This window comes from Grampus griseus (assembly GCF_964374135.1).
Source record: "Grampus griseus genome assembly, chromosome: 17".
Lineage (NCBI taxonomy): Eukaryota > Metazoa > Chordata > Mammalia > Artiodactyla > Delphinidae > Grampus > Grampus griseus.
The window spans coordinates 38795140-38820015 of NC_139011.1; the positions used below are offsets into that span (position 1 = coordinate 38795140).

The 24876-nt window shown below is 44.5% G+C and overlaps 1 protein-coding gene and 1 long non-coding RNA gene across 3 annotated transcripts in view; both read left to right on the forward strand.

Moving 5' to 3' along the window:
* The window catches only part of LOC309835608, a 224387-nt gene that overhangs the window by 129552 nt on the left and 69959 nt on the right, over positions 1 to 24876 (forward strand). The window lies entirely within an intron of this gene.
* TSPYL5 (TSPY like 5) lies at positions 3540 to 7931 on the forward strand. 2 transcript variants are annotated; one of them, XM_082674883.1, is made up of 2 exons: positions 3540 to 5723; positions 7074 to 7931. In XM_082674883.1, exon 1 carries the CDS (start codon positions 3593 to 3595, stop codon positions 4847 to 4849), a length of 1257 nt encoding a protein of 418 aa, XP_082531009.1. In that variant the 5' UTR covers positions 3540 to 3592; the 3' UTR covers positions 4850 to 5723; positions 7074 to 7931. The 2 variants fall into 2 exon arrangements, with proteins under 2 accessions (XP_082531009.1, XP_082531008.1); XM_082674882.1 differs by having other exon boundaries at positions 3562 to 5767.

The window sequence follows — 24876 nt, forward strand, 5'->3', positions numbered from 1 at the left end:
GACTAGTTATTCTAATATTTTGAAAAGTGTTTTTATGAGTTTTTAATAAATATTTGCTAATGATCAACTATTTAAAAGAATCAATTAAATGCTTACATTACTGTGGATTTAATGCCTAATTTTTGGGAAAAGGCCAAATTGCTTCCAGATTTCTGAGTTCATGAGAGTAAATTTGTATTTCCTTCGTAATAGTCATAGAATGCTTATGACAAATGCAATGCAAATGAAGATGCTTTATTCTCAACCTGGACTGTTGAAATGAAACTCACTTCTGTTTAGTATCATCATGCCACATATACACCCCATAGAAAATGATTCATGACTAATTGATATATATAGGTATTAGTTTATCTATATATGAATGTGTATGTACACGTATGTGTATGTATAATTATATTACCCATGGCATGGTTGTAGGGATTCGGTGAATTAGAACATGGTACTGTATAAAGTACAAAATAAATGTGAACTTTTGTTATAATTACTAGTATGTGCAAGGGCCACGCTAGGTGCTTTGAGGGATAAAAGAAAGAGACACAGTCTCTACCCTTATACAGTTTACTATCTAACTGGGAACCCAAGATATAGTCTCATATAAATTAAATATCAATACCTCGAAAGAAAACCAACAGTTCAGTTCAGTAGCACAGGCCAGCTTCTCAAGGAGGAGAGGAGTATCTTTATATAAGGTGTTAGTCTCACATTTGTTTCCCTTTACCTGATGCTTATCTCTTTGACATGATGAAAACAGGCTCAAGCAGATTGTACAATAAACACTGTTTGCAGCGGCCAGCCTACGTTAATCCTGCAGTGGTTTAGTCATGGGTGAGCGTTACGTGACGCAGATGCTGATGCTGGATTAAGGCTCTTGACAACAGGTCCAACTGTTAGTGCTCTGAGAAGTGGGCCAATCTATCAATTTCTGCAGTTTACAGAGGGATAGTGGCTGCTTCAGCTAATTTTTTCCCCCCGAGATTACAGAGAATTCCAGACTGTGGTTATCTGGCTTAAGAGGTAATTCTGTACAAGGACTGGCACAAAAACTGCATTTCTGATTGCTAAATGAATATATTACAGTTAACAACTTCTCTGTAAGATCAAGGACAGGGCTGCTTACTGTGGTCTGGAGTGACCATGGAAGACCTTGGGAAGAAGTGATTATGAAAGGGCCCTCAACAAGAGTTTAAGGTAACCCTTGGCTTAATCCCTTTTAAGTCAAATATGAATTCCCCTAATTTAATTTTTAAATGTGTCACTCTAGATTTTTTACCTAAGATTGTCCCTGAATGGTGCCCATATCAAAAGATGATTTTTTAGCTAAATTATGAGTTTGATAGGTTTCCATGCATTGATTTGAGTATACAACCTTCGTCTATAAAATTGCTTCTGTGGGGAAAAGAGGGGTATTCTGACTTCAGAATCAGAATCAATTTATAAACTCATTTCTAAAAAATTCTCCTTTGATTGGTTATTTCACTTATTGAGAGCTTTTCATGTATCAGACACTGTTGTAGTCACAAGTGAACAAAACAAAGATCCCTGCCCTCATGGAGCTGACACTCTAGTGAGGAGCGACAGTTAAATAATACACGTAATAAATAATTGGTAGCGTGTTAGAAGGTGACAAGTGCTAAGGAATAAAAAAAGTTAGTGCAGAGTTAGAAGGATGGAGCTGGGTGGCAATTTTAAATAGGATGGTCATTGAGAAGGTTACATTTGAGCAAAGTGTGAAGGGAGCCAGCCAAGGTGGTAAACCATATCTGGGGGAAGAGCATTTAAGGCAGAAGGAAGAGCCAGTGCAAAGACCCTGAGGCAGGAGCCTACCTAGAATTTTGAAGAACAGTAAGTAGGCCAGTGTAGTTGGAAGGGGGTGGGAGAGACAAGAGGATGAGGTCAGAGAGGTAAGTTGGGTAGTGGCAGGGAGGGAACTTGGCAGATCACGGAGAGCCTTGCAAGCTATTGTAGAATCTTTGGGAAAGTTAGAGTCGTTTGTATCGGGCTGGTTTAAAGTAAGGCCCAACTGTATCAAACAATTCCTCTTTTTCCTTGTCTCCTATACTTCAATTTTAATGTGGATACAAACCAACTGAGATCTTGTTAAAAGTCAAATTCTGATTTAGCTGGTCTGGGGTAGGGCCTGAAATTCTGCATTTTTAACAAGCTTCCAGGTGATGCCAGGCTGCTGGGCCACAACCACAAGAGAGTATAAGAGAGTAATGAGTGTAAGAGGTATTGAGAACCCAGAGACGCTGGGGCTTACCTCTCCGTTAGCTGGTTGCAAGGGCCTTCTTGTTCCCTTTGAACTTAAAGAGACAACCTGAAAACTTTCATACTGGTCATAACCTCATCACTGGCTTCACTATTTCATGGTCCTTTCACCTAGCTAGTAAAAGCATGGTCCAGGGCTCTCTTGTGAACACGCAATAGGTTGTCTGGCTGTTTCTTTGCAGTCTCTAAGAAGTTTCTAGGGCCTCCTCACTGCCACTATGGAGGGTCTGCTTCTGAACTTTAACCTGGGAAGCCCTGCTCCACTCCTTGAATGATAATTAAATAATTCTCTGACCACATTCCCATCTTACTCCAGTTATAGGAATTCTGACTTGTATCCTTCACTCCTGGCCCTATACCTTGAGTGATAGCCCAGCTCTGTAAATTAGGCCTGAGGCAGCTAGAGGACTCAGGTCATGGTCCCAGGATGAAGAGGTGCTCGGCTGATGCTGGTTTAACAGGCAAGGCTGGCCTTCTTAAGCGCTAACGCAGTAATTTACAGCTGAGCAGGTCTGGAAGGATTAGACACCTGTGAATATAAAATAAAGGTTATGAGTCAGAATTGGGTTAGAATTGTGCTTCCATGCCTTATTGCATTACCTCAGGAATGTTCCTCGGCATCTCTGAGCCACAGTTTTCTCATCTGGAAAATGAGAATGATAACAATACCTCCTTAACATATTGAGAAAATGCATATAAGGCACATAGTAAAGTGCCTGACACATAATGATACTCATAAAATAGCAGTTGCTATTTTTTTTTTTTAAAGTAGTTAGTACTAACATCCCACCACGTATCACATCGCTTTGTGGCCTGGCATTACGGTACCTACCTTTAAAGTCCCTGGAGTTAAGGTACCTGGGCAAATCCCTCAGCAAAGGCTTTCAAAGATGAGACATAGAGACCAGGAGCAGTTTCATTATGATAGATATCACAGAAGATAACTGAAGGAACTTTAGATATTTAGCTTAGAAAGTATATGGTAGGGGAACTGACATGATGGCTGTCTTGAGGGTGTCTTGTATAAGAGGACCGCGAGGGCACAACTGAGACCAACGAGAAGAAACTAAACGAAAGGACTGCCCTCTCGAACAGTGAGAGCGAGCTGGGGTGAGATGGGGGTGGGGGCGTCTGTGAGGGTCGGCTGGTGCGCAGCTGCGGCACTGGAGCCAATCACCGGGCGCATCCAGTCCTCGCGCTACGGTACCGTCGTGCAGTCGTGACGTCGGCGGTTGCCATGGAGAGGCCCGTTCGGTAGGGACAGCGAGCAAGCGCCAGGGGCCGCAGGCCGGAGCGTGCGTTTGAAGTTGAGTCCGTTACCATCATGAGCGGCCGAAGTAGGGGTAAAAAGTCCAGCCGCGCTAAAAACCGTGGCAAAGGCCGCGCCAAAGGCCGAGTCCGCGCTACTCCTGACGACGCCTCACGCGACCCGGACCCCCCACAGTGCCAGAGGCTCGGGGAGGAGACCCAGGAGGCACAGGTGCAGGCTGGCGCGGGTTGGGGTGGCCTGGAAACCGCTGAAACCGCTGAGCCCGCGCCGCCCCGCCGGCCCGGGGAAGAGGGTGCCTGCCGGCTCCCCCTGGACTGTGGCCTCGCGCTCCGGGCCCGGGCTGAGGGGGATAGCGGGCAGGCCGCAGCCAGGCCCGACCCGGGGAAGGCCACAACCCTCTCGGAGCGCCTGCCGACAGACACTGTCTTCGTGGGAACCGTGGGGCCCATGGGAAGGCCGAAAAATGTCCCTCGCGTTGGAAATCGACGCTGCCCCGCTGGGAAGAAGGCCCCAGTTTCCTGTAGCGCAGTGGGGAGGGCGTCTCCGGCCGTAGCTGTTGGGAAACCGAAGAGAGGGACCACTGGGGAGTCTGCCTCCGTTCCAGTGGTAGAGGAAAAGAAGGTGGAGAAGGATGCAGGGTCAGGGCCCCCGGCAACAGATGGCAGCATGGATACACTGGAGAACGTCCAGCTGAAGCTGGAGACCATGAACGCCCAGGCGGACAGGGCCTACCTGCGGCTCTCCCGCAAGTTTGGGCAGTTGCGACTGCACCACTTAGAGCGGAGGAACCTCCTCATCCAGAATATCCCGGGCTTCTGGGGGCAGGCTTTTCAGAACCACCCCCAGCTCGCATCCTTTCTGAACAACCAAGATAAAGAGGCACTCAGCTACTTGAACAGCTTGGAGGTGGAAGAGCTTGGCCTCGCCAGATTGGGCTACAAGATCAAGTTCTACTTTGGCCGCAACCCCTATTTCCAAAATAAGGTGCTCATCAAGGAATATGGGTGTGGTCCTTCCGGTCAGGTGGTGTCTCGTTCTACTCCAATCCAGTGGCTCCCAGGGCACGATCTTCAGTCCCTAAGCCAGGGGAACCCAGACGACACCCGGAGCTTCTTTGGGTGGTTTTCAAACCACAGCTCCATTGAGTCTGACAAGATTGTGGAGATAATCAACGAGGAGTTGTGGCCCAATCCCCTGCAGTACTACCTTATGAGTGAAGGGGCCCGAGCGGAGAAAGGAAAGGAGGGCAGGCCATGTCCAGCAAGGCAGCCAGTGGAGACCCCAGAGCCTGGGGTAAACAATTCCAACTGATTCTGCACAAGTCTCCCTACTACCTCCTGCTGGACCCGTGCCCGGCTGACCACATGTGTTTGGCTGTCTGCCTTCTCTTCATGTTGACCTCTGTGCACTGTGTTCCCTTTGGACTTCAGTTACAAGAATACGGTGTTTATGATTATGTTCTTTTGCCTCCCCATGGCATTCTTGCTTTTTTATGTTAGTGTCACATGTTACGTGACCTCACCCCTACTGTTTATATGTTAAACACACATGATTCAGATGTGTGCTGCCTTTATCTACGTTGCCTGGACCCTGTTCTTGGCTCTGGCCTTTCCCACCTGTCTTTAACGTGGACACTCATGAGTCATCCAACAAGAGGACCAGTGCATCCTTAAGCTCTACTACTTCAGGGCCCATGACTTGCTGGGCTGGTTCATGTGACCATGCATGCCATCTATGGCAAGCTTTTCTGTTGCCACTGCAAAATGAAGCTTGTGCACATGGTATTGGCCATCAGCCAGAACTGATTGTTCCGTGGCTCTGGGGTCACCAGCCAAGGTGCCATCTACAAGATCTCTGGCTTTGGCCAGGGGCCCATGCTGTCCTCCTGGACACAGATGAGGTTAAGGGTGAGAAGCAGTATGCCGTGTGTTCTGTACCATCATGCATCTCTTCCTGCCTCTGGGCCCTTCTCCTGGTGAACCTTCGTCAGGGTCTGCACCATGACCCGTCACTATGAGGCCATTGAGTTTTGTCTAGGTTGCTATCGGCCCCAGTTGGCTTCCTGGTCAACAAGGACCTCAAGAACTGCTTGTGGACCCAGGCGCCCTGCTGGTGTATGAGACACACACCTACCCTCCCCAGCCTTCCAGCAACCCTCCTGGCTGCCGGACTGATGGGCGGGCTGGTATGTATGGACATGTGTTCACTGTCATCAGGCTGTGGCTCCAGGTGAGGGTGGGGACTGGATTCACGTATAATCTAGGTATCTTGATTATCAACTCCCCTCATCCCTTCCTCACACATGACCAGAGTGCTATAGTGGGGTTGCTGGGGAAGAGGTGTTTCTGATCTGTGGGCCTGTGGCTACTTCATCTCACACCTCCACGCCTCCTTCCTCACTCTTCCTTCCCTCCCTCTCTCCCTTCCCTCTCTCCCTGTCCTGTCTACCACTCCTCCCTCCCTTCCTTTTTTTTTTTTTTTTTGTTTCAGTAGTACCGCATCTCAGAAAGAGAAAACAAAACAATTGTAAAACCAGGGTTTTCTACATACAGGTAGCGAGATAGCTGGGGACTTGCTGTACACACGCACACACTGGGCTGGAAGAGGGTAGAGGAAGCCAGAAGGCCAAGTGGGTCTGAGTTCAGACCCTGCTCCCGACTCCTGGGTTCACGCTATAATTCTGATATTGAAAACTCTTTTCATGGCTGTGCATCTGCTAGAATGATAACCCCCCAGGCAGCAGTGTCGTGAACCAGGGTTACTCCTGTTCCGACCTTTTCCTCTGTCCCTTAAGACCCAGTTGCCTCCTGCTGTTTCCTCCTCTGTGGTAGCGTCTCGCCCTCTGGAACCTCATTCCCCAGCTTTCCCACCCTTAGCAGTCCTTTGCTCTCTTGGCTTCTACCCTCAAATACCCGTAGAAGTAGGCTTTGGTTTATAGGGTGGGGGATCCCAAGGCTGTCTCCTGGGGCATGGGGATGGGGGTGGGCGGAACCTGTTCTGAATCTCCAAGGCTCATTTCCTGTGGCTGTAAAAGCTGATCTGGGCCCTCCCTGCCCAGGCTCACCTGTGCCCTCTTTCCCCCTTATCCCTGAGGGTGGGAAAGTAGGACTGTGTCTACACTTGCCCTCCACCCACCAGCGTCCCTTTCCTTATGGAAGACCTTGTTCTGAGTTCCCCAGGGGCTAGGGAGGTCTTGACTCAGAGCTGTCGAGAGGGTGTTTTGGGCAGGGGAGTTGGGGCAAAAACACAGAGTGGGAATGAGTCTGGTGTGGAGCGGGCCTGGAAGAGCAGATAGAAATGGCTTGAGGAGCCTCAGGGAGAACACGCCTGCCTCTCAGTGTTGGAGCGGATGGGGAGGGACCTTCCCCAGGGTGGGGACGGGAGAATTAAAGGGCTGTGGGCAAATGCGACGCCTAGGTGAGGGTATGCCCAAAGTTTTGTCCAGTCTCTCTCTCATCATTAGTGGATTTTATAAATCATAGAAACAAACAAAAACAGAATAATGTTACTTTGGATGCTTTCTCTTTTGTTCTAGGTGTGGCCTTGTGTATGTGGAAGATTAATGTATATGCTGCTTATTTTGTCTCTAAGTAAATCTAACCATTTTCCTCATTTTTTGCTTAATGGAAAAATAGAACTGTACAGGTCTGCCTTTTTTTTTTTTTTTTTTGAGCTTCTTCTTCTTTGTTATGGACATTTTCAGACATGCACAGAAGTGGAGAGGATGGTCTCTGGACCCCGTGTGCCCATCGCCTAGCTACATCAGTTATCAGTTATGATCAACCTGGTTTCATCTGTGTCTCCCTCTCCCTGCCTGTATTGTTTATCAAAAGTCCAAGATCCTGTGCCAGTTCAACCAGGACTGCTTTGGGAGATTGGGACTCTGTGTTGGTGGTGATAGTGGTGGGGTGCACTATCATTATCACATCAGGTCTGTTTTTTGCTTTTCGTGTTAACGAATGAAGTTCCAGAGGTGGGCCTTAGAATGAAAGTCTTCGGAATTAACAAGAAGTCTCAAAAAGAGATGAAGGGGATGCTGCCTTTTCCCTGCATCCACAAAAGGAAAGAGAGACTGTTTGTTGATAAAGACTTACCAGTCTTTGATGAGGTGCTTACTTGAGATCTTTCACCAGAGCATCAGTCTTTTTTCCTGTGTAAGATGGAGACTTGTGTGACTATTAGAATTATCAGCTTGTCCTGGTCTCATAATATAACTCTGGGCTTGAAAGTATAATTTGGAAATTGTTGCTGTGTTCTGTGATAATAACCTCCCAACAGTAATCAGTAACTGGTTGTCTTACTTGGTAATTGACACGCTGGTAATAATGCAATTATTTCTTTGTTCTGAAACAGTTTAAATAGTTGTAAGTTTGCATGCGTGATGGAAAAAATAAAAGCCTGTTTCTCTGTTATATTTTTTTATCTTTAAAAAAGAATTGGAAGGTTAAGCAGAGGCTGGGTAGTTGAGGGGATGTATGCTATGGCGTACGGGAGTGATTCCTAAGCCTCAGGCCCATGTGTGACTAGCTACGTTAACCATATATAAAATTCTGATTCCCAAGCCCATACCAGAGATTGCGATTCTGTGGTTCTGGGAAGAAGCCAGCCAGTCTTGTTTTTAACAAGCTTTCCAGGTAATTCTAGTGGAAATCCAGTGTTTCTCAAATTTTAGAGTACCTCTGAATTTTGTGGGGAATCCTGTTAAAATATGAATTTTGATGCAGTAGTCCAGGGTGGAACCTGAGATTCTGCAATTCTAACACACTTCCAGGTGACGCCGGTGCTGGCAGGTTGCGAGCTGTACTTTGAGTAGCAAAGGAGGTGACCTTCAAGGAACTTTCAAACTAGAATAACAGTGCTGTCTTGGTTGCACATCAGAATTATCTGGGAAGCTTAAAGAAATATACACGTCCTGGCAGAGCTCCTCACAAATACCAACTAAATCAGAATGGAGGAAGGGACTGATCCAGGTGTAGGTATTTTAAAAACATCCCGGATGATTCTGATGTCTAGCCGGAGTTGAGAACTAGGATTTCTGATACCGTTCGTAACAGATTCGTGACAAAGACCATTTTCCATTAATCAGGAGAATCAGCAGCAGACAACCAAATGCCACATAAAGCTTCCCAGCAGAAAATGGTTAGAAGAAATCAGAAGTGGGTTGTTAAATGACAAGAAAATAAAATTGGTTTATAAGATACTGGGCTTGAATCAATAACTGTGCAGTGTTCAGGGCATAGTAGGTGCTCAAATGTTGAATGAAAGAATGAATTTAAAACATAGTGTATTTTCAGATGCCTTAGGGCTAGGCTGGTAATTAAATTTGTGAAGTGGCCCATATTTGTTTCGTAAGGATGTATGTATTAATTCGCTAGGGCTTCCATAACAAGATACCACAGACTGGATGACTTAACAGAAATTTATTTCCGGTTCTGGAGGCTTAGAAGTCTGAGATCAAGGTGCCGGCAAGGTTAGTTTCTTCTGAAGGCCTCTCTCCTGGGCTTACAGGTGCTCGTCTTCTCTGTGTTTTCACGGCCTTACCTGTGTGTGTGTCTGGGAGCAGTGGGAAGAGGTGGGTGTTGTGTGTAAATTGGGGCAGCTGTTGGGCAGTGCCGGATCGTTTACCTGGGGGCCCGCAGGCCTAGTGTCGCTCCATCTTCAAAAAGGAATGGGGGGAATCAGAATATGTAGAATCTCCCAATTTTGAATGTTTTCAACTAAAAAATTAAACACCCAGAGCCTCGCTATTTGTGATAGGTGGAGTGCAAAAGGGTATGAAGGGCAGCCTGTCCTTCAGGTGTGAGCGTCCTCTTGAGACCTGTGCAGAGTCCTCTGGGGCTACAAACTGGAGGGGCTCTGTCCAGTTCCTCTCGCACACTTGCTTCTTCACAGGCGTGGAGCCTCCACTTCCCAGGCCCCTTTCACACCCCTCCCTTCACTACCTTGCAGAGCCCATCCGATCTGGGGCTCCTCACCGCCCCAGAGGCCCATTCATTCATCATCTCTGTTGTAGACATTAGAGATAAAGTGATGGACAAATACAGCTTTGAACTCTGCCCCGCTTCTGGGTCTCAGCTTCCTCTCAGCTTTTGCTTGGAATTGTCGTCAATCTTTTTTTTTTTTTTTTTTTTCCCCTTTTCCTGCATGGGGCTGGCGGGTGTTTTAGATCCATATGGGGGATCATTCTCTGGCCTCTAGGTCAGACTTCACAAGGCAATTTAGACTCTTAGTAACCTGGAGAGTAAGGGCTTCTTGGAGTAATTCTTGTTAAGAGTCCCTTACCCCTTTCTCACCTAGTTTTATTGCAAAAGGCCTTCTGATTTCTTAACTTGTTACTTGCTGGGCTTTTTCGGAATGTCGTGAGTTTGTGCTATGCCATAGGGGAGGGGGGAAGAGAAAAATAAATGGTCTTGCTACCTGTAGCTTACCGAAAGTCTATCTACTTCTGACTGTCTCTTCTTACACTTTGGGCTTCCCCTTCTGGTCTTACTGCACTGATTTGCTACAAGGGAAGGAGGCACGCTGCCCTGGGGTGGCTTCACCTAGGGAGGGGACCACACCCCCCTTTGCCCCTCTGAAGATTTTGGAAACTCCTTCTACCCTCTTACCCCTTGAGGTCCTCAGCCTTGGGGAGCCACTGTTAACCGCTGGATGGGGACATATCCCTCTGGTGATGAAGAAGTAAAAAAAAAAAAAAAAAAAAAAAAAGCAGAGATCCCATCTCCAGTCTGTGGTTTCTATCTCTTTGTCCTTAGCATCTTCACTTCTGCTTTTGACATCTTCTCCAACTATATTTCACCATTTAGGCTCACAACTCAACTTCTGCTGATTCACCTTCACCTGAAACTCTGACCTTGTGTTAGTCCTGCTTCTTTAGCCGGATCAGCACCCTCTGGTGAGGTGTCCAAGGCTGGAACCTTGAATTCCTTCCTCCTCTCCCTACGTCCTATCAACCTGGTCCTCAGTTGAGGTTTGACAAATATAAGACGAAATAACTCCCACACATGGCGCTTCATGGTTTACAAAGCACATTCACTTTCATTATCTCAGTGATAACAATTATCCCATAAGATGGCTCGAGGAGGTTAAGTGACTTGACCAAAATCACAAAACCAGTAAGCAATAGAGCCAGGGCTCAAACTCAGGTCTTCTGCTTCCAAACTCCGTGCATACATGCGATGATAAACGTGAGGCCAGGGCAGGTATCTGGCACAGGAATCTAGGCACTTCTTTGCACAGAACCTGTATTTCACCCTTCACACGGTGCATCAGAACCCTCCGCATAGCACCTTAGTCACTGCCAGTCAATCAGAGTTGACATGTGAATGTGAACCTTCCTGACCATCCCACACTGCAGCTGCTGGTGGAGTTCAACTAGGGGCAGTGACTTGATGGCCTGGGTGACCTAGACTGTGGCCGAGGCTTCCTTTAACTGCTGTGTCCCAGGGTCAGGATTGGTTCTAGACGCACATGGCTGCAGATGGAGGCTGAGTGAGGTTTGGGGCTATAAGTATCAATACTTAAATATGAGTGATTTGAAAGAAAGATAACAGGAAGTTCTCCCATAACAAGAAGTTGGGTGATAGGAAGTTGCAGGCTTGCTTCAGTAGCACAGGGATATTAGGGCTCTGGGTCCCCCTCATGGTTCCCTAGCTCCAAGCACCACATCCTCATCTGGCTGCACTTAAACCAGGAAGGAGGGGAAAGGGGTCCTCTCTGTCTTTATCAGGGAAGAAAATCTTTGCTGGTAGTCCCTGGTGGATTTCAGGGGACCTGAGTCAGGTCCCTTGGGCCAGAAATGGGTCACACTCCCACACTCTTCTTCAAGGAAATCTAGCACTTTTCAGCATCTCTCATGGGAGTGGGGTTCTGCCATCAAGGAATAAGAAATCAGAAGTCTAGAATTGCTGGGAGATCTTAGTCACTTGTAGGTTCATCCTTTTTGGGGTGGCGTGGCTGTGCTGGTGACCTGGAACACCACTTAATACCTGGAGGCGTGTGCATCTGCGCTTTCCCCAGCTCTCCCCGTCCTCTTCTGACAAGGAAGCTCTACCCGTGCTCCGTGTTTTGTGTCTCACCTCTGTTTATGGTAAATACTTTTCTGGCCAGCAGTGCCTTTTTGGTGTTCCTATCTCCCACAGCATCTAACTCAGGGTTCACTCAACGCTTGGTGTAGGTGGTAAATGCTAGTGGAGTGAATGCATTAAGCCAATAATCTTTCTAAGGTGTAAATTTGATCCTGTCAGTCATCTGTTCAGAGCCTTCAGGAGTAAGGTCCAAAATCCTAAGAAGCTCATGACTGGCCCTTCGTTATCTGACCCTACATTTTTTTCTTTCGAACTTCTTTATTATGAAAATTCACATAAAAGTTGATAGAAAAGTACAGTGATCACCTATATACCTACCATTTAAGTTCAGTAATTTTTAACTTTTTGCCATATTCGTTTATTCATGTGTCTGTATGTTTATATTTTGCTGAATCACTTGAAAATAATTGGTTGTTTCACCCCTTTTGAGCATGTATCTCAAAAAACATAAGGTTACTCTCCTACACAATCACAAAACCATGATCAGACTGCAGAAGGTTACAGTTCCCGAATAACGTCTAGTATCCAGTCTGTATTTAGAATTTTCCATTGCTCCCGAGATTATCTTATAGTATTAAAGTTTTTATTTATTATTTATTTTATTTTATTTTATTTTTTTGCGGTACACAGGCCTCTCACTGCTGTGGGCTCTCCCGTTGCGGAGCACAGGCTCCGGACGCGCAGGCTCAGCAGCCATGGCTCATGGGCCCAGCCGCTCCACAGCATGTGGGATCCTCCTGGACCGGGGCACGAACCCGCGTCCCCTGCATCGGCAGGCGGACTCTCAACCACTGCGCCACCAGGGAAGCCCAGTTTTAAAAGCAAGATCTAATAATGTTCAGGCATTGCATTTTGCTGTTTTTCATTCTTTTTAAAACAAGAATAATCCACTCAGTTTTTTTCCCCCATGACATTGAACTTCTAAACAAGTTAGGCCAGTTGTCTTATAGGCTGTTCCACATTCTGGATTTGTCTGATTGCTGCTTCGTGGGGTAATTTAACTTTTTTCTCTGTCTTCTGTACTTCTTGAAAACTGAGGATTTGGATGAAACACCTTTGGCAAGAATACTGTGTAAATGAGGTGTGTGCTTAATAAGACGTCACTTCAGAAGGTACATGACAGGTTGTCCCGCTATCATGCTGTTAGTTTGATCTCTTAGTTAAGATGGTGATCACTAGATCTTTCCTTTGTAAAGATAGGTTTTCCTCTTCCAATCAGCAGGTAATCTCTGAGATGGTGCTTGGTCACTGTGAGAATATCCGGTTCTCTTAAATTTTCGTCCCAAGGTTTTAGCAGCCATTGATGGTATTTGCCCAAATCAGATATTCCTCCGTGGGTTACAAAATAGTGATTTTCTAAATTTGGCATTTCCTTCACATTTCTTAGCTGGTATTCTATAAGGAAGACCTTACCCTCATCATCTGGTGATGAACTATACGTCCTTCTGAAAAGGCAGTATAAGTGCTTAACTTGTTCCCTTTAGTTGTCAGTTTTCAGAATCAGAAGTTGGCATATAATAATCACCTCTAATGCTTTCAAATAAGGACATGTTTTTCTTTATTTTCTGTTTACTATCACTATGGACTTGTGGAATTTTATTTATTTAATGTCTTACAATTACAGTCATCTTTCATTTGGCTACATAATTGACCCGCATTTTGCTCCAAACTCACTTTCAGCACACTCCTCTCATCTTTGTCCCTGATTTTCTCCCATTGCCCCATGTGTTGCGCACCAGCTCGCGTGAACCACTGTGGGTTCTGTGGACACCATGGTGCTGCTTCACGCCCTGCACATTGGCACACACCATTTGCTAGGGGGAACACCCTCGTGCACCCTCTCTGGTGCTTAGATACAGCTCAGATATTTTTGCCTGGGCTGTAGTTTTTAATCTTTCAGGGCTGAATTAGTCCCTCCCTTCTCTTTATTTCCACAATATTTTGTTCATACTTCGATTCATAGTACCTAATGGAGTGTCTTGTTCTTGTCTGTTTCCCTGTCTGCTCCCACCAGAGACTATGAGATCCTTGAGACCACAGAATAGTAATTAACAGTGTGTCTTAATCATTTTCGCATTCCTATAGCTCAAGGGCTTACACATAGTAGGTGCTCATGAAGTACTGAACAAGTGAGCAAATGAACGGTCCTTAATGATTCATGAAGGCATTGCTGACAAATTACAGAGAGGTTGGAAATGCCCAGGAGCAGAGACTGGGAATAATTTCAAGTGAAGGAGAAGCATGAACCTAATACAAATGGATTAAAGGATAGTGGGGGAAGGAAGCTATTACCTGCACAAAGCCTCAGGCAAAAAGTACACTAAATTACTCTCACAGCATACTGGAAATAAAGTAGGAAAATGGAAGTGAGCTGGAAAGCAAGTGAAGAATGTTGGAAATGTACTAGGTATGCTCTGCTTTAGTAATATTCCACAGCACACAGGTCTATAATAGAAAACAAAAAACCAAGCCGATGTTATTCTGGTAATGACTTTCCTGGGATCTTTCTCTGTCTTTATACATGAATGTGTATAATAGTCTGAGATCTGCTAAGAGGTCCCTTGAATTCAAATGACTTCAAAAAATTGGGTTAGAACAAAGTCAGTCTCTAAAAGAATGATGTCACTGAAAAGAAGCTGGACAAGAGAGTGCCCTGCAGAATGGAATCCAAGGAGCAGATCTAGGGGAGAGGTGCCTTGAGCTTCAGTATCAAGTAGCCTGAATTCTAAGATTCTAGGACACATATGATCATCAAAGCCTGGTGCTGCATCGCCTGGTGCTATGGTACCAGATACCTTATGAGAACGTTCAGAACACTTAGGGGGAGAGAGGAGCGAGACCGGGCTGACTGTCCCTCAGGAAGTGAGGTTGTAGGGCCTGAGTGTATCATCATCAGAGCTCTTCATCTTCTGCCCTGAGAACTCATCTTACTGTCAGAGCCACCTCTGGGGTAGGGGGCATTTACTCATCCAACAACATTGGAGGGTCACTGAGCTCCTCCATGGTCACGTGTCATTCTCTCAGCAGGAGGTCTTATCTGACTTCCTGATAAAATGGTACTCCCACCCCCACTGCCCACATTCCTTCTTTTCCCTCATAGCACTTATCACAATTCAAGGCTATGATTTTGTCTTTGAGTTTGTTTCTTCCTTTGGACTGTAAGCTTTCAAGGATCTTTGTTCACTGTTGAATCCCAACTGCATACACATAGGAGGTGTTTGACAAGTAGTTTGGGCTGGTGGACGTGTTAGTCTTGTGAGCTCTGGCCTGTTAAGGTGGCAGGTTGGATGGGCTGTACCTTGGAGTGGTCCTCTGGTGGGAGGAGCTGTCTCTTCCTAAGTATGCTTTGGGACTTAGTCTGTTTTGCTGAGCACATACCACACGCCAAACACAGTGCTGGAACATTTAGACACATCATCACAATTCTATTATTACCTGCATTTTCCAGATGAGATAAAAAGAGCCCAAGAAAGTTTGGATAACTGGTTCAACGTCATGTAAGTTGTAATTCCTGGAGCTGGGGGTAGAGCCCCTTAACCACTATTCTGCCCTGCCTCTCAGGCTGGGGTTTGCAGGTGAGTTGGTGAGTTAGACTAACATTGTCTCCTGACTTCAGGAGGGAGGGAAGAGGGTGTGTGGTCCCAGATAGGCTTCCAGCTCTCCAGAGGGTGGCTGTCACTGTGCCTACTCACCAGGGTTGGGAAGTGTGTGTGTGTTTGTGTGTACGTGTGTGGGGGGCCATATCTGTGTGTCCAGGGAAGGCATATGTCCTGGGTGTGTCCACGTGTGTGTCCAAAGTCAGCTTTGGAACACGGCCTGCAGACTGCCTGCTGCTTTTCTACAGGCCCATGGCACCCCGAGGCTCCCAGGCACGCACGCTCACTCAGGATCACTGCCAACTGAGCAGTGGAGTCCACACTTCAGAGGCTCCCAGCTGTGGGCAGTTTGGGGAACAGACTCTCCTGGCCTGAAGCAGCTCAGAAGAGGGGGCCTCTATTGAGGCCTCGAGCAGATGTTTTACAGGGAAGCTGAGTTGCAGAAGGCACCAGACTCAACAAAAGGGTGTTGCAGCTATGAAATTAGGGTATTTGTTTGTGTGCAAGCAGCATAGATCGGCCTGCTCGTCATAAGCTGTTCTTTGAGCTGCAGCCTCTCTCCCACACAGACAGCCGTCCCTATCCCTGCTCTTGTCTTCAAATGAGAAAGACAGTGAGAAATCATTCCTTCTTGACATTTCCATAGGGGTGTGCTTCCCTATGTACAAAAAATTCACTGAATCTTCTACTCCACACAGGGATCACATGGAGGGAAAGGAAGCAAGGCAGTTAGCATTTATTGAGCACCTGCTATGTGCCAGATTGAGTAACTTATGTGCAAATTATTTTTTACTTTCTATAATAGTAAGCTTATGAAATCTGCATTGCTATCTACATTTTATAGTTAATGATGCAGCTGAAATTCTGAAAGTTAAAAAACTTGCTCAGGGTTACTCAGCTGGAATTCTGACTGATGAGAGTGTCTTTGGCTCCAAAACAGAGGTTCTCTCCATTATATCATACGGCCCTTCCTGGAAGAAGAGAGGAGACATAATTACTTCTAATTTTCGTGAGAGTAATATGAATCAGATAGAATGCTTTCAGGTGCAAGTAACAGCAACTCTGACCAAAGAGGTCCAAGAGTAAGGGCAGCTTCTGTTTTTATAATAAGGAATGTGGAGGCAAGTGATCCCACGCTTGGCTTAGCTGCTCAGTTATTTTATCAGGTCCCCAGATTCTTTCCATCCTCCTAACATCCTTGGCATAGACTCAGCAAGGACTTTTTGTCTTCAAACTTGTCTCATGGTCTCAAGATGGCTGCTTCAGTTCCAAACATCATATTCTCAAAGACAGCATCTAAATTAGAAAAGTAGCCAAGGGGGCAAACAGGGGCTTCTCCTGTAGAACCGTCTCTCTCTTTTACAGGGGAGGAAAATCTATCCTGAAATCTGTAGTGCACGTTCCTTTAACACCTCATTCATCTCATTGGCCAGACATAAGTCTCATATACATATATATCCCCTCTTAGACCAATTCCTAGGCAAGAGGAATGCTACTGCCATGACTGGCTTAGACCAACCAGGATTAGTTCCCAGGGACTAGGCACACAGCCTGCAGGGACGAAGGGAGCATGGCTGTTGGGTGTGCACTTGCCACGTGATACCAAAGCCAAGGACTCATCAGGCTCTGTGATTGGCATAGCTGGAGTGGAATAATTGAGAGGACTGAGGACATTCACTATTTATTCATAGATTTGGACAGCATGCTTGTTTAGTACCCTCTCTGATCTCAGGCATGAACTAGGCACCCTGGTGTGTTGAAAGAACTGTAGGATATAGACCTGCAACATGCTTTATAATCTAAATGAGGGAGGGGTTAAGTATCAGTGAACAGTTAAATAAAAGCATGAAACAAATATTTAGCAAAAGCCAACATAGGATCAAATGGTCTCTGGGTCAGAGGGCAATTCAGCATATTGTTCTTGAAAGTATTTTGTGATTTCTTTGACTTCTCATTACTGGACGGAAGCACTTTATCTTTATTTTATTTTTAACATCTTTATTGGAGTATAATTGCTTTACAATGTTGTGTTAGTTTCTGCTTTATAACAAAGTGAATCAGCTATACATATACATATATCCCCATATCTCCTCCCTCTTGCGTCTCCACCCAACCTCCCTATCCCACCCCTCTAGGTGGTCACAAAGCACCGAGCTGGTCTCCCTGTGCTATGCGGTTTCTTCCCACTAGCTATCTATTTTACATTTGGTAAGGTATATATGTCAATGCCACACTAACACTTCGTCCCAGCTTACCCTTTCCCCTCCCCGTGTCCTCAAGTCCATTCTCTATGTCTGCGTCTTTATCCCTGTCTGCCCATAGGTTCTTAAGAACAATGTTTATTTTTTAGATTCCATATACATGTATTAGCATACGGTATTTGTTTTTCTCTTTCTGACTTACTTCACTCTGTATGACAGACTCCAGGTCCATCCACCAGACTACAAATAACTCAATTTCGTTTCTTTTTATGGCTAATATTCCATTGTATATATGTGCCACATCTTTTTTTTTTTTTTTTTTTTTTTTTTTGGTATGCCGGCCTCTCACTGTTGTGACCTCTCCCGGTGCAGAGCACAGGCTCCGGATGCACAGGCTCAGCGGCCATGGCTCACGGGCCCAGCCGCTCCGCGGCATGTGGGATCTTCCCAGACCGGGGCACGAACCCGTGTCCCCTGCATCGGCAGGCGGACTCTGAACCACTGCGCCACCAGGGAAGGCCCGCCACATCTTCTTTATCCATTCTTCTGTTGATGGACACTTAGGTTGCTTCCATGTCATGGCTATTGTAAATGGAGCTGCAATGAACATTGTGGTACATGACTCTTTTTGAATTGTGGTTTTCTCTGGGTATATGCCCAGTAGTGGGGTTGCTGGATCATATGGTAATTCTATTTTTAGTTTTTTAAGGAACCTCCATACTGTTCTCCATAGTGGCTGTATCAACTTACATTCCCACCAACAGTGCAAGAGGGTTCCCTTTTCTCCACACCCTCTCCAGCATTTATTGTTTGAAGATTTTATGATGATGGCCATTCTGACCGGTGTGAGTTGATAACTCATTGTAGTTTTGATTTGCAGTTCTCTAATGATTAGTGCTGTTGAGCATCCTTTCATGTGTTTGTTGGAAATCTGTATATCTTCTTTGGAGAAAGGACTAGGGCCATGGCTCACAGGCCCAGCTGCTCCACGGTATGTGGGATCTTCCCAGACCGGGGCACGAACCCATGTCCCCAGCATCGGCAGGTGGACTCTCAACCACTACGCCACCAGGGAAGCCCTCTTACCTTTTTTATCAAAGATAAGGTGACCATATGTACGTGGGTTTATCTCTGGGCATTCTATCCTGTTCCGTTGATCTATATTTCTGCTTTTGTGTCAGTACCATACCATCTTGATGACTGTAGCTTTGTAGTATAGTCTGAAGTCAGGGAGCCTGATTCCTCCAGCTCCGTTTTTCATTCTCAAGATTGCTTTGGTTATTCGGGGTCTTTTGTGTTTCCATACAACTTGTGAAATTTTTTGTTCTAGTTCTGTGAAAAATGCCACTGGTAGTTTGATAGGGATTGCATTGAATCTGTAGATTGCTTTGGGTAGTAGAGTCATTTTCACAATATTGATTCTTCCAATCCAAGAACATGGTATGTCTCTCCATCTGTTTATATCATCTTTAATTTCTTTCATCAGTGTCTTATAGTTTTCTGCATACAGGTCTTTTGTCTCCTTAGGTAGGTTTATCCCTAGGTATTTTGTTGTTTCTGTTGCAGTGGTAAATGGGAGTGTTTCCTTAATTTCTCTTTAAGACTTTTCATCATTAGTGTATCGGAATGCCAGAGATTTCTGTGTATTAATTTTGTATCCTGCTACTTTACCAAATTCATTGATTAGCTCTAGTAGTTTTCTGGTAGCATCTTTGGATTCTCTATGGATAGTATCATGTCATCTGCAAACAGTGACAGCTTTACTTCTTCTTTCCGATTTGGATTCCTTTTATTTCCTTTTCTTCTCTGATTGCTGTGGCTAAAACTTCCAAAACTATGTTGAATAATAGTGGTGAGAGTGGACAACCTAGTCTTGTTCCTGATCTTAGCAGAAATGGTTTCAGTTTTTCACCATTGAGACCGATGTTGGCTGTGGGTTTGTCATATATGGCCTTTGCTATGTTGAGGTAAGTTCCCTCTATGCCTACTTTCTAGAGAGTTTTTTCATAAATGGGTGTTGAATTTTGTAGAAAGCTGTTTCTGCACCTACTGAGATTATCATATGGTTTTCATCCTTCAACTTGTTAATATGGTGTATCACATTGATTGATTTGCATATATTGAAGAATCCTTGCATTCCTGGGATAAACCCCACTTGATCATGGTGTATGATCCTTTTAATGTGCTGTTGGATTCTGTTTGCTAGTATTTTGTTGAGGATTTTTGCATCTATATTCATCAGTGATATTGGTCTATAATTTTCTTTTTTTGTGATATCTTTTTCTGGTTTTGGTATCAGTGTGTTAGTGACTTTGTAGAATGAATTTGGGAGTGTTTCTCCTCTGCAATTTTTTGGAAGAGTTTGAGAAGGATAAGTGTTAGCTCTTCTCTAAATAGAGATAGATAGAATTTGATATCTGTCAAATATGTCCGAACAAATACCGTTTTGATAGAATTCTCCTGTGAAGGCATCTGGTCCTGGACTTTTGTTTGTTCAAAGATTTTTATTTACGGTTTCAATTTCATTACTTGTTATAGGTCTGTTTATATTTTCTAATTCTTCATTGCTCAGTCTTGGAAGGTTGTGCTTTTCTAAGAATTTGTCCATTTCTTCTAGGTTGTCCATTTTATTGGCTTATAGTTGCTTGTAGTAATCTCTCATGATTCTTTGTATTTCTGTAGTGTCCACTCTTACTTCTCCTTTTTCATTTCTAATTCTGCTGATTTGAGTCTTTTCCCTTTTTTTCTTGATGAGTCTGGCTAATGGTTTATCAATTTTGTTTATCTTCTCAAAGAACCAGCTTTTAGTTTTATTGATCTTTGCTATTGTTTCCTTCATTTATTTTTCATTTATTTCTGATCTGATCTTTATAATTTCTTGCCTTCTGCTAACTTTGGGGTTGTTTTGTTCTTCTTTCTCTAATTGCTTCAGGTGTAAGGTTAGGTTGTTTATTTGAAATGTTTCTTGTTTCTTGAGGTAGGATTGTACTGCTATAAACTTCCCTCTTAGAACTGCTTTTGCTGCATTCCATAGGTTTTGGGTCATCATTTTTTCATTGTCCTTTGTTTCTAGGTATTTTTTGATTTTCTCTTTGATTTTTTCAGTGATCTCTTGGTTATTAAGTAGTGTATTGTTTAGCCTCCATGCATTTGTATTTTTTACAGTTTTTTTTTCCTGTAATTGATATCTAGTCTCATAGCATTGTTGTCAGAAAAGATACTTGATATGATTTCAATTTTCTTAAATTTACCAAGGCTTGATTTGTGACCCAAGATATGATCTATCCTAGGGAATGTTCCATGAGGACTTGAGAAGAAAGGGTATTCTGTTGTTTCGGGGTGGAATGTTGTATAAATATCAATTAAGTCCATCTTGTTTAATGTGTCATTTAAAGATTGTGTTTCCTTATTTATTTTCATTTTGGATGATCTGTCCATTGGTCAAAGTGGGGTGTTAAAATCCCCTACTATGATTGTGTTACTGTCAGTTTCCCCTTTTATGGCTGTTAGCATTTGCCTTATGTATTGAGGTGCTCCTATGTTGGGTGCATAAATATTTACAATTGTTATATTTTCTTCTTGGATTGATCCCTTGATCATTATGTAGTGTCCTTCTTTGTCTCTTGTAATAGTCTTTATTTTAGGGTCTATTTTTTCTGATATGAGAATTGCTACTTCAGCTCTCTTTTGATTTCCATTGCATGGAATATCTTTTTCCATCCCCTCACTTTCAGTCTGTATGTGTCCCTGAAGCGGGTCTCTTGTAGACGGCATATATATGGGTCTTGTTTATGTATCCATTCAGCCAATCTATGTCTTTTGGTTGGAGCATAATCCATTTACATTTAAGGTAATTATCGATATTTATGTTCCTATTAACATTTTCTTAATTATTTTGGGTTTGTTTTTGTAGGTCTTTTCCTTCTCTTGTGTTTCTTGCCTAGAGAAGTTCTTTTAGCATTTGTTGTAAAGCTGGTTTGGTGGTGCTGAATTCTCTTAGCTTTTGCTTGTCTCTAAAGGTTTTAGTTTCTATGTCAAATCTGAATGAGATCCTTGCTGGGTAGAGTCATCTTGGTTGTAGTTTTTTCCCTTTCATCACTTTAAATATTTCCTGCCACTGCCTTTTGTCTTTCAGTGTTTCTGCTGAAAGATCAACTGTTAACCTTATTGGGATTCCTTTGTATGTTATTTGTTGTTTTTTCCTTTCTGCTTTTAATATTTTTTCTGTGTATTTAATTTTTAATAGTTTGATTAATATGTGTCTTGCATGTTTCTCCTTGGATTTATCCTGTATGGGACTGTTGGCACTTCCTGGACTTGATTGACTATTTCCTTTCCCATATTAGGGAAGTTTTCAACTATAATCTCTTCAAATATTTTCTCAGTCCCTTTCTTTTTCTCTTCTTCTGGGACCCCTGTAATTCAAATGTTGGTGCATTTAATGTTGTCTGAGAGGTCTCTGAGACTGTCCTCAATTATTTTCATTCTTTTTTCTTTAGTCTGCTCTGCAATAGTTATTTCCGGTATTTTATCTTCCAAGTCACTTATCCATTCTTCTGCCTCAGTTATTCAGCTATTGATTCCTTCCAGAGAATTCTTAATCTCACTTATTGTGTTGTTCATCATTGTTTGTTTGCTCTTTAGTTCTTCTAGGTCCTTGTTAAACGTTTCTTTTATTTTCTCCATTCTATTTCCAAGATTTTGTATCATTTTTAGTATTATTACTCTGAATTCTTTTTCAGATAGACTGCCTGTTTCCTCTTCATGTGTTTGGTCTGGTGGGTTTTTACTTTGCTCCTTCATCTGCTGTGTATTTCTTTGTCTTCTCGTTTTGCTTTAACTTACTATGTTTGGAGTCTCTTTTTCGCAGGCTGCAGGTTCGTCGTTCTCATTTTATTTGGTCTGTGCCCCCAGTGGGTAATGTTGGTTCAGTGCCTGTGTAGGCTTCCTGGTGGAGAGTCTGGTTCCTGTGTTCTGGTGGATGAGGCTGGATCTTCTCTTTCTGGTGGGCAGGGCTGCGTCCGGTGGTGTGTTTTGGGGTCTTTGTGAACTTATTATGATTTTAGGCAGCCTCTCTGCTAATGGGTGGGGTTGTGTTCCTGTCTTGCTAGTTGTTTGGCATAGGGTGTCCAGCATTGGATCTTGCTGGTCACTGAGTGGAGCTGGGTCTTAGCGTTGAGGGGGAGATCTCTGGGAGAGCTCTCGCTGATTGATATTACTTGGAGCTGGGAGGTCTCTGGTGGTCCCATGTCCTGAACTCAGCTGTCCCACCTCAGAGACTCAGGCCTGAAACCCAGCCGGAGCACCAAGACACTGTCAGACCCACGACTCAGAAGAAAAGAGAGCAAAAAAAGAAAGAGAGGAAAAATAAAGTAAAATAAAATAAAATGTCATTAAAATTAAAAAATATTATTAAAATAAAAAAATTTAAAAAGTAATAAAAAAGAGAGCAACCAAACCAATAAACAAACCACCAGTGATAACAAGCACTAAAAACTATACTAAGATAAACATAAAAATCAGAAACTAGTCAGTCGCATACAGCACACCCGAAGGCTACAGTTGCTCCCAAAGTCCACCACCTCAATTTTGGGATGATTCATGTCTCTTCACGTATTCCACGGATGCAGGGTACATCATGTTGATTGTGGAGATTTCATCTGCTGCTCCTGAGGCTGTTGGGAGAGATTTCCCTTTCTCTTCTTTGTTTGCACAGCTCCCGGGGCTCAGCTTTGTATCTGGCCCCATCTCTGCATGTAGGTCGTCCTCTGGCGTCTGTTCCCTACCCAGACAGGACGGGGTTAAAGGAGCAGCTAATTAGGGGGCTCTGGCTCACTCAGGCCAGGGGGAGGGAGGGGTACGGAATGTGGGGCGAGCCTGCAGTGGCAGAGGCCGGCATGATATTGCACCAGCCTGAGGCGTGCCGTATGTTCTCTCTGGGAAGTTGTCCCTGGATCACGGGATCCTGGCAGTGGCAGGCTGCACAGACTCCTGGGAGGGGAGGTGTGGATAGTGACCTGTGCTTGCACACAGGCTTCTTGGTGGCTGCAGCAGCAGCCTTAGCATCTCATGCCCGTCTCTGGTGTCCGCACTGATAGTCACGCACCCCTCTCTGGAGCTCGTTTAGGCAGTGCTCTGAATCCCCTCTCCTCGTGCACCCCAAAACAATGGTCTCTTGCCTCTTAGGCAGGTCCAGACATTTTCCCGGACTCCCTCCCTAGCTAGCCCCCTTCAGGGCACTAGCCCCCTTCAGGCTGTGTTCACGCAGGCAACTCCAATCCTCTCCCTGGGATCTGACCTCCGAAGCCCAAGCCTCAGCTCCCAGCCCTGCCCGCCCTGGCGGGTGAGCAGACGAGCCTCTCAGGCTGGTGAGTGCTGGTCGGCAGCGATCCTCTGTGCGGGAATCTCTCCACTTTGCCCTCTCCCCGCCGTTGCTGTGCTCTCCTCTGTGGCTCCAAAGCTCCCCCCACCCCGGCTACCCACCGACTCCACCAGTGAAGGGGCTTCCTAGTGTGTGGAAACCTTTCCTCCTTCACAGCTCCCTGCCAGATGTGCAGGTCCCATCCCTATTCTTTTGTCTCTGTTTTTCCTTTTCTCTTTTGCCCCACCCAGGTATGTGGGGAGTTTCTTGCCTTTTGAGAAGTCTGAGGTCTTCTGCCAGCATTCAGTAGGTGTTCTGTAGGAGTTGTTCCACCTGTAGATGTATTTCTGATGTACTTGTGGAGAGAAAGGCGATCTCCACGGCTTACTTCTCTGCCATCTTGAAGGTCCTCCTGGAAGCACTTTAAAAACTATTTTCAATCGGCAGGATTCCTTTTTATATCCTCTGCCGGATTTTTGTTATTTCCTTCCAAAGAAAATGCGTAAATTTTTCAATAATTTAAGGATATTTGGGCCAAGGAAATTATTTTTAGGTGTTAAACACAATATTGCTGGCTTCCTAGGAAAAAACATTTGGTGCTTCAGCAGGATGTCTGAACCAATCTTAAATTTAAGCATCAGCCCTGGTAGCTTTACTGTGTAAGGCTGACATTTTATGATTTTTTTTTTTCTTTTTGGGGGTTCCCTGTGGATCTAAGCAGTATTCAAATTAAGCACGAACATTCACTTCAACAATTACGTTAGAGGCATTTGAATAATGCTTTAAAAAATGCCATAGCAGCAGGCAAAATTTTAATTTGGCCTCTGATTAAAGGCAGTCTTCTCAATCTGGCCCCAGTTCCTAGAGTAATCCTTTGAACAGATAAACACAAACACATACTTTGCTGATAATTGTGTTGACCTATAATAAATTGGCTTAGGAGTTGTTATCATTCGAAACCCAAAAGGGTGATCCAGAATATGGGCTGTTATTTCTCTAGAGCTCCAGTCAGAGAACCTTCCCTGTAGCCCAGTCACTTTGGTAAGATCACCATCTGGGAGACCTCCCCACCTTTTTATTTTAGGGCTTTTGT

What these genes read in the sequence shown, in the direction of transcription:
- TSPYL5 (XM_082674883.1), top strand. Translation starts at nt 3,593, where the DNA reads ATGAGCGGCCGAAGTAGGGGTAAAAAGTCCAGCCGCGCTAAAAACCGT.